Below are 10,477 nucleotides of genomic sequence, written 5' to 3'. Positions count from 1 at the left end.
ATGAGAACCGGTCTTGGGTCAGGCCCAAATCAGTCTCACTTATTTTTTTAAAATTGATCTTTAACATATAAAAAATATTTTTTTTTGAAGAATTTGGTCAATCAAATGCACCAATAAATATGTTTTTATTATAATTAGGTCAATCAAATACACTAAAAAGATAACGTTTTTATTATAAAAAATTTGGTCAATCAAATATATTTTAGAATATTTAATTGGATCAACCAAATACACTAAAAATGTGTTTTTAACATAATACACTTAATAAAATACACTTAAAAATACATATTGGTATTCAATTAAATACACTTAAAATTACATTTAAATATAGTTTTTAAATAAAAAATTCGACTGGTCTCGGGCGTGACTGGGTCTTGTTTACGGTGAAATATCGTAACCCGTCCCGATTCTCCACCGGCCCAGGGGGCGAACCCATTTGCCCATCTCTAGACCAGACTGACTTTTAGTGGTCTGATTTGACTAGATTGGTCAATTGAGGTGAAACCGCTCGGTTTGAAAATTTTCTAAACTGTCATTTTAGTTTGGTTTGCGGTTTGATAGATTAAACCATCTAAACCGGACCACATACACCCTATGATAAAATTTCAAGTTATTCTGACAAACGTGATACATAAAATAATGTCAACGAAGTATAAGATAATTAAGTTATCATAACGGTAAGATATTGATATGAATATCAAATTAAAAAAAAATAGTAAAATATTTTTTTAGGCTAAAATGAAATATGAATTCGCATATAATTTCATATCATTTTTATCCAAATTTTAATTAATTAAACATCGTACTTTCATTTATCTATATTATATTATAAAACATTTGACAAAAATTCTTAAAAAAAATTTATGCAAAAAAGACTGTTTATTGATGCATATTACTTAAAATTCAAGATTACAAGTAAATTGTGCATAAATACAACTTATTAAAGCTATATGTTTGAATTATTGTAACTAACTACGAATAAACATAATCAAACAGAGAATAAACATCTCATTTAAAATATAAAAAATATAAAATATAATTAGAATAATTGTTGAGTTCTAACATAATACTTAATTATTATTTTTATTAAAAAATATTATTAAACCTAAATTAAGTTACTTCGTTACGTTAAATTAAATTATAGTAAAAATTTTGAATTAAAAAAAATAAACAAACAAAAACTTTTAATTAGTTATTTGATACTAATATTGATATACTTTTTACAAATTTTATATGATATTTTCAAATTTATATTTTATTCAAAAATAAAAACATTATCGCTTTTTCAAGACCACATAAAATCGTATTATATCGACATGGATAAAAAGTAAAACGAAAAATTGAAATGAAAATATGTCTTGATGCATTGCACAAATACCCTTCTAATTTTTATGAATCATATAATAATATTTATTATATGTAAGTATTCTTACTTTAACATTCATTTAGTACAAATTTGTCTTTTATTATTTGATACAAATTGATGAATAAAAAGTAATTAAATCGTTTACCAAACGGTTATTAGGGTGTCATTTATCTTATTGAAAGTGCATGACAAAAATTGAGCATCTTATACAATAAAAGATATAGTAATAATTAATAATCTTATCTGATAAGTGAGAGAAAAAATTCTCAATAAATGCTTACCAGTTAAAAGACGCTCATCATACAATCCATTTTGATGATAAAAAATATTACTCAATCAATTAAATAAGAGTAGTGATTATTGTCAGTAAACTTTTAGAAAACGACTCTAAGACAAAGATCATTTCCATTATAACACATTTTATTTTTTATGTCATCACACCTTTAAAATAAAAGTTAAGGGGCTGTTTACCTAAATGCTTACCCGGTAAGTGTTTACAGTTAAAAGCCAACACTATAATTTATTTTATCGGATAAGATTGTAGTACATCAAAATAGTATTGTATGCAACAATTTACCCGGTAAGCACTTACCTGGGTAAGAGTCGTCACCATCACTTATCGAACAAGACTCTACATCTTTATCATTGCTCTTATCAGGTAAAATTTTTTAACCTTTGCAATGTTCATCCGATAAGCACTTACCGAGTAAACGTTTAATAAATGACCTATTAGTTTTTTTATATCAAAATGTTTAACTTGTTTCACTAGTTGTCAATCAAAATAAAAACAAATTAAGAATTAATCATTTTAAATTAAATAAAAATAAAAACAATTTTTGTTATATTTTATAATTTTACGTGTGTTTTTCATTAGATGGATTTGAGAGGTATTTGCACCAACCCGACCCGCCACTTTCAAAATACCCGATCATAAAACCTAAAGCACCCCAAAAGATTAGGGTTTTTGGCTTCTTGTCTACAGAGAAATTTGGAGAAGAGAAATGTGGCGATCGAGGGTAATAGCAGCACGAAGAGTTCGATCAGCTCACAAAAATGTAGCCAGAGGATTCTCAAATTCTAGCTCAAATTTCCCGCAACTGCATCCTAAGGTGTATAATCCTCAAGCCCTAGCATCCTATCGCCATTTTGATTCAAAAATTTTCAAATCTATAGCTTTATTTCCACAATTAAATGCTATTAGATTCTTTAGTTCAAGTTCAACAGATTCAATTACGGATGTTGAGGTGACCACTGATAACAACAATGATGTGATTGGCGAAGGAAATGAAAACACTGATAGATTTAGTATTGACGAAATGTGGAAGGATGGCATCGATGAGGTTAAAAGCGTGTTAGAACTGGATGTTTCCGATTCGGAAAATAGGGAGTCGGTGGAAGTAGTTGATGAGGAAGCGCACGGGCTTGATATCGAGGAATTAGATAGTGTGCTATCTCTTCTTAAGAGACGAGATGGTGACTTTGATGTTGTTAGTGGGTCTTTAGAATCTAGTCTTGATGATATGAATTTGAATCTGAGTGAGGAGCTTGTTGTGAGAGTGCTAGAAACCCCGCATGTTCCAGGGGAGAATTTGATTGCGTTCTTCAAGTGGGCTGCTAGCCGTAAAAATCAAGAATTGTTCTCTGTTACAGCAAGATCCCTTGATGCTCTTGTGAGGGCTGTCTGTACCGAGCTAAGAAAGAAGGTTGCCTATAGTTTGTGGGATTTGGTTAAGGAGCTGGGTGAAAAGGAGAACCATGTTGTGACCACCGAGATGCTTAATGCTCTGATATCTTTGTTTTCAAGATTGGGTAAAGGGATGGCTGGGTTTGAGGTGTTCAACAAGTTCGGAGATTTCTCATGTGCAACAAATGCAGATTCCTATTATTTTACTATCGAAGCTCTTTGTAGGCGATCTATTTTTGACCGTGTTGGTTTAGTTTGTGAGAGAATGCTTAGTGAAGACAAACTGCCGGAAACAGGAAAGGTTGGGAATATCATATGTTATTTATGCAAAGCTGGGATGGTGAAAGAAGCTCATTCTGTTTATTTGTCAGCAAAAGAGAAACAAAGGTATCCAGCTCAGTCATCTGTTAACTTTTTGATTAGTTCTCTTTGTGATCGGAAGAAGAATGATCCCAATTCTATTCACTTGGCATCGAAGATGTTGGAGGATTTCTCTGGTGGAGAGAAACAGAAATATGCAATCAAGCAGTTTTCTTGTGTCGTTCAGGGGCTGTGCAGAATTAATGATTTTGAGGGGGCAAAAGCTTTGTTGTCCAAAATGATTGAGGCTGGTCCTCCTCCTGGAAATGCAGTCTTTAATACGATTATCAATGCCCTTTCTAAGTCGGGAGATATGACAGAAGCTATAAAGATAATGAGGATGATGGAAGCTAGGGGACTCAAGCCTGATGTGTTTGCTTACAGTGTGATCATGAGTGGGTATGCAAAGGGTGGTGAAATGGAGGAAGCTGCCAAAATGTTGGCCGAGGCGAAGAAGAAGCACCGCAAGCTGACCCCTGTGACTTACCATACAATTATTCGTGGGTATTGCAAGCTTGAGCAATTCGAGAAGGCTGTGAAATTGTTGCAAGAGATGGAAGAGTATGGGGTTCAACCTAATACTGATGAGTACAATAAGTTGATCCAGTCTCTTTGCTTGAAGGCTGCTGATTGGGGAATGGCCGAGAAGCTAATGGAGGAAATGACAAGGAAAGGTTTACATCTGAATGGGATCACAAAATCACTTGTAAGAGCAGTTAAGGAGTTGGAAGAAGAGGCAGTGGGGACAAAAGAAGTAAGTGTCGAAGCATAAGCTTGTATCTCAAGTTTTTAGTAGTTGATCTGTACCATGAAGAAGGTATCCAAATCTTCTATTTTGCTTTTATCTTTACAAAGCTCAGCAGAAAAGGCTTTGCAACAAAGATTTCCCCTTAAGTTAGATTTTGCTATTCTTTCCCATGCAATAGATTGAAACAGAAAACTATACAAAAAGAAAATTGTTGAAGGCCAGCAGAATAGTAGTTCTCCCTTCTCTTTTCATGCAGCTTTAGCATTTAACCACTAAAACAATAACAAGAGCAGCTGTTTATCTTTACTGTTGGTTGGTATGTTCATCTGTTTGCTCTTGGCTTTTTAATGGACCATTTTTTTGTGAATTAAAGCTTTCTTATTTTAAGATACTTCTCTGGTTTGTCTTCTTGTGTGCCCTTAACTTATAAGTCATTTTCTTGTTCTATTTGATGGCTTGCTGTTCAAAAAGTTCAAAAATTGTTGAGTAAGACGGAAAAGCATGAGCTCCATTTTGGCCCACAGTGTTTCATCATGATTGTCCCAGCTCCACAACGGTGTAGTTGGACACTGCTTCATTACCACTTGGACCTTCTCTGAATCATCCAGCCTATAGAAATGAGCAAAGAGGGGCTTACTGTCTCTTCTATTTTACCTAGTTTGATCTTCTGGGCTTACCTAGCTTGATGTTCTAACCCTTTTGAACAAAACTGCTCTTCGGGTTATAAGTTTGTGTGATTCATCTAAATCTAGCTTGCTTCATTAAGCTTTCTAAACTGGCGAGTCCCTTGGGATGTTTGTCAAGATATAGATACAAACTGAGGGTATTTTCGGATACTTCCCAACATACAAACTCTGTCATGCATGTACAAGATTAGAGTTCGATTCCCAAGACATTCCAAATAGCCCTTGTCCTTTAATGCTTTATCTATTAATTATTCAGTTAACAAGTTTAGCTTGCTTCATTAAGCTTTCTAAACTGGCGAGTCCCTTGGGATGTTTGTCAAGATATAGATACAAACTGAGGGTATTTTCGGATACTTCCCAACATACAAACTCTGTCATGCATGTACAAGATTAGAGTTCGATTCCCAAGACATTCCAAATAGCCCTTGTCCTTTAATGCTTTATCTATTAATTATTCAGTTAACAAGTTTCAAATGTTTCAACATACAAGTGGTCTTCGGAAGATGACTCATATGCATGATGCCGAAGCTTAGAGTCTCTTTGAGTTTTACAGATGCCAGACGGCTAAGGTCTTGCAATCCACAAGTATATTATAAGAGCATCTCCAACATGTATCACGTATGCTATATTTTCTCTCTTTTTCCAAATTTAGAGATTCTCCAATCTCTTACCTTTTCCCTCTATTTTAGAGGAGAGTTTAGCATAGCTGTTGGAACAAACTTTTTCAAATCTCAAAATTTCTAAAATAACATAACTGTTAGAGATACTCTAAGTCCGGAGATTTAAGAGTTCTCACAAGTTCCATCATATGGATGTTAGGAACATGTAGTAGTATTTCCTTCCTGCAGGTTACATCTAGCACCTAATAAGTATTCTAAATGGGCCAACTCCTTTCACAATCATGAAGACATTTACATGATTGATGTCTTGAGCTAAGCAGTTAGCACGGTCATTTTATGAAATTGCTGTCAGGACCGTGATTTGATATAACAGTTATCGCATTGGTAAAGCAGTAAAAAAAGTTAGGCTCACATGATAAATACAAATATAAGTGACTGCCCAGGTCATTAGAGTTATTGACATTGCATGTTTAAAAAACTCATAAGATTACAACAGAATCATAAATCTAAGGGTTCGTTTGGACTTTGGTATGCGGACAAGGTTGGACATGATTGGACTAGTGAGAGAGGTAGGCAGGTGAAAGAATTGTGTAAAGTTGTAATTTGATATGAGTAGTTAAGTAATTTACAAATCTTGTCACGTCTTCTTGATTTTTGTTTCACTTATTTTGCCGGGACAAAAAAAACTGTACTTTTCTCCCACTCAATCATGTCTTGCCCCAATCTAATTGTCGCACCAAACGTGGAAAGAACAAGGTCAAGCTTTGGAAGATGAAGAATCTATAGTGATTCTTGTCCAAATGTAATGTCCCATCCTGTCCAGCATACCAAATATGTTGTTTTGTTCTATGTACCAAATGAACCCTAAAAGATTAATCTTTGGAAGATGAAGAATTTGTAGTGATTTCTCAACTTATGAATGACAAATGTTGATGTTCATCCATTTATTCATTCTCCACAGTTTTAAGTAGTTGGGAATAAATGAGCTCTAGGGTTTTCAACTTCTTGGTCATTTGTGCAACGGTATCCGAGTTACTGGTAGATCCTAGCTCCTTGGAGGTCATAGGTTTAAGCCTCAACAAAGATAAGGAGTGTGCTTTGAGTATTTGTTGTATATAAATATTATATACTTAAAAAAAAATACCTGATGTTATACCCTCGGGACTTGACATAGGTATTATCATACTGAATACCGTATACATCAATTACCAATTGTTATGTACCTTTATGTTATTTGGCATATGCGAAAAATACGTTTGCCCCTTTTGTATGTGTGCATATCATCATTCATCTGTAGTAAGTCAGGCTAGTGGTATGCTAGATTTTTTCTTTGGAACTTGTTGGTCTACTTAGAGATAAGCAAGGATCGGGTTTAACCGGTCCCAAATAGGGTGTAAACGTGCTGAGTGAGTCGAGTAGCAGGTCATTCGAGTTATGCTAAAAAAATGATATTAGGCTCAAGCTCGAGCTGGGATATTTTACAATGTTTTGAGCTCGATCTTGATGCTCGTTTAAAAGCTCAAACGTGCGATTTATTAACTCGTTTATTTGCTCAAGCTCAATAATTTTTATGTTTGATTATATAATTTACAAACAAATAAATATGTTTGGCTTGGAAAAGTATATGTTTGAATGACTTGGCTCAACTCGACTCGACCTGACTCGACTCATAAAGTTTAAGAGCTTTCGAACGAGTTGAATTGAACATTCTTGTTATGAAGCTCGACTCGTTTGTATTCGAGATCGACTCGAGCTCATGAATTATTAAGTTTGAGCTCGAGCTCAAGTAGCTCACTAAAAACTCGAATCGTTTACACTCCTAGTCCCAAGGACCCGGTTCTCGGCCTGAGCCCAAAAGAATCTTGCAACTGGTTCTTGGAAGGCGTCAACCGATCCTTAAAGTGGGCCGGATTCACTCTTTTTGGCCCAAACCAGTTCAACCGGTCCTTTTGTTTATTTATTTATTTATCGTATTAACATAATAGACGCCATCGTTGATCAATTCAACGACCCGTGAAAATGTAAACTATTGATGGTTGACACGCTTGTTTAAATCCCCCCAACCAGGCCATGTATCCGCCCCTGACTATTTGGATTTTTATCTTTGACAAATTAACTGATAACTTAAGTTCGTACTTTCTTGAAGCAGTTGATGGGTGTAGAAAGAGTCGACGTTACTAGCACTTTGGTGTGATTCTATTTATGAGAATAGGAAAATTGCAAGAAGAATTACGAGATTATAAAACGAACGTGTATATGAAATTCGGGTATACGAAAATTATTTTGCAAGAATATCGAAAAAACGCTCGAGACAGGAGAAAAATGTGTGAAAATGCATATTATTTGCACTCTATTTATATCGATCACAACAAATCATCTTTTCTAAAATAAATGTCAAAACTAGCCGTTAAAAGCAAAAATAGTCATAGACCGGTACAAGGACTGGTCCAAATTAGTCTAAAAGCCGGTCCTTTGACCAACCCAATGGGTCCAACTTGTTTTGGTCTGATTTTATTCGGTTCTTTTGATCCCAGTTGGTCTTTTAGGCCGAGCTTGGGCCTGCACTTGACCGGTCCTTGATTCCGATCCAATGTGTCTCTAAGATTAAAGATGGCCAAAGAGGGCTCGACCGAACCTGTTAGTGGTTACATCTTGACGATCCGGAACCAATTATAAGTTTTACTGAAATTCAAGATCCGAACCGATCTGGCCTGGACCTGTTCATAAACACGTTATGCATGATTTTTCAAAAAATTTAAAGTTTTTATAAATTATAATAAAGTTGTTCATTATCTTTTTTTTTTCTTTTCTCCAAGAGTAATTATAATATTAAAAGTTCAACATTTAAAATTTAATCAATTATAAATTTTGTTTTAAAAAAAATATTTTCTTGAAAACCAACATGATTAAGGGACTGATTTGAGACCAACCTGAAATGAATGGAACCAAGATCGATAATCCCATGATTTTTGGTCGGAATCAAGACCGACCAACTGGATTATCAAAAGACTGGTTCATGACTCGAACCAGACCAATATGCCACTTTGCATCTCCACGCAATTTTTAGCAGCAAAAAACTCCAAACTCATTTCAGCACAATTAGGATCAGTTGAAATATCCAGATTGATCGAAAGTTTGATTCTATCTGAACTACTCATATTTAAATGATATCCACATTCTTCACAAAAATTCATTTTTGATATCCCTTTGATAGGGATAATAACAGTTCTTTTAGGAGCTACTTTAGCTCTTGCTCAAAAAGACATTAAGGGTGTGTTTGGTTTGCAGGAATGTTTATGAGGGATTTGGATTCCCAGGAGGGATTTGGATTCCATGGGATTTGGATTAGATTGGATTTAAAATCCATTCCTGTGTTTGATTTGCAGGATTTGGACATAATATGACCATAGTGTATACCATGAACTTCAACTATATATCTTGAAGAATCATAAAATTGCATATAGAAGTTGACTAGAAATAGCAAAATTCCTATGATCATGCATCTGAAGAATCAGTTTAAGCAAGCATATAGCAATGACGATGAAACCATCATATGTACAAAGCACACTTAAACAAAAACTATATACTTGAGAAAAGTTTTCATCAAACAAGGAGGACTACTCTGTTCATACCTATTCAGATTTAAGCATCTACAAAAGGTGTTATATGATTTAGCTGCTGAGAGTGATGCGAGAAGGCGGCGAACAGAAAAGGCGTTTTGGCTCAAGGGGTTTTGGCTCAAGGCGGTTCAGGGCGCAGCTTCGCGMRRGGRAMRGGAAGGGAGCACCGGCGAGACGACCTTAGGGCACAGCTTCGCAAGGGACGGGAAGGGAGCACCGGCGAGACGACCTTAGGGCACAGCTTCGCAAGGGACGGGAAGGGAGCACCGGCGAGACGACCTTAGGGCACAGCTTCGCAAGGGACGAGAAGGGAGCACCGGTGTTGGAAGGGAAGCGATGGGAGGGAATATGGGTGAAGGAAGCGGGAGGAAGGAAGGGAGACGCAATAATCGATAGGAAGCGATGGGAAGGAAAGGATTGGATTTGAAATCCCGCCCCTTTGCAAAGGATTTCCAAATCCCGCATACACTGGATTTTAATCAAATCCCTGGATTCCAAATCCCGCATACACTGGATTTTAATCAAATCCCTGGATTCCAAATCCCTTCAATTTGGCAAACCAAACATAGGATTGGAATGGATTTAAAATCCGAATCCCCCCAAATCCATTACATTCCTACAAACCAAACGCACCCTAAGATTTGGGTATTTAGAATTTCATTTTAGAGGTCACGACCCTGGAAAAATTTCAAGTGGTGATACAATTTAACTATAAAAATAATTTATTTCTTGTACAATATTAGTATAGATCTGTTGATTGGTTCCTCGTCCTTATATAAAAGATATCTATGTTCGAGTCCGGTCTCTATATATATATATATATATATATATATAAACACACATCAAATTTTAAGCTAAAAAAAATACCAGGAGCATTGTGTTAACATTTCAGTTTCAAAAACTATATAATGACACCCTTTAGAAACGTAATTTTTCCTTTTAGGATGGAACTATGAAGGTGGCACGTGCCACTATATCATTCCATGTGGATCTGTTTGAAATTTTTCTGGCTATTCTCCAAAATCACTTGAATTACTTGAAATATACACAAACTGATCTGGATATCTACGGTTAAAAAAACACAGGTACAATCTTGAAGTACTCCATGTAATGTTAATGTTAGACTGAAAAGCTATTAGGTGAGCCATACATTTGTTCTATTTTTATACATAACTAGTGTTTGACATCGCGCGTTGCGCGATAACGATAATTTTTTTTAAAAATTATTGAAATTAGCTAAATGAGTCGATGATCATATTTATATATTAAACTAATAAGAATCAACATTACCTTTGATATGTGAATCTAACTTATCTTTATTGGTTGTTCTTTTAATATTATATATATATATATATATATATATATATATATTATTATTATTATTAAGTCTTAT

At 34.9% G+C, this 10,477-nt stretch overlaps 1 protein-coding gene across 1 annotated transcript; it reads left to right on the top strand.

Moving 5' to 3' along the window:
• The first annotated feature begins 2,353 nt into the window (after positions 1-2,353).
• Positions 2,354-4,525, top strand: LOC112520640 (pentatricopeptide repeat-containing protein At3g02650, mitochondrial). The gene has a single exon (XM_025129050.1). It carries the CDS (start codon positions 2,368-2,370, stop codon positions 4,180-4,182), a length of 1,815 nt encoding a protein of 604 aa, XP_024984818.1. The 5' UTR covers positions 2,354-2,367; the 3' UTR covers positions 4,183-4,525.
• Positions 4,526-10,477: the final 5,952 nt, after the last annotated feature.

The sequence above is a fragment of the Cynara cardunculus genome (genome assembly GCF_001531365.2).
Source record: "Cynara cardunculus var. scolymus isolate 2C chromosome LG 11, CcrdV1, whole genome shotgun sequence".
NCBI lineage: Eukaryota > Viridiplantae > Streptophyta > Magnoliopsida > Asterales > Asteraceae > Cynara > Cynara cardunculus.
Note: the sequence above shows the minus strand (reverse complement) of the source record. Positions and strands in the feature narration are given on the sequence as shown.

Excerpts from the sequence above, each read along its gene's own strand:
- LOC112520640 (XM_025129050.1), top strand. The coding sequence starts at position 2,368 with ATGTGGCGATCGAGGGTAATAGCAGCACGAAGAGTTCGATCAGCTCAC.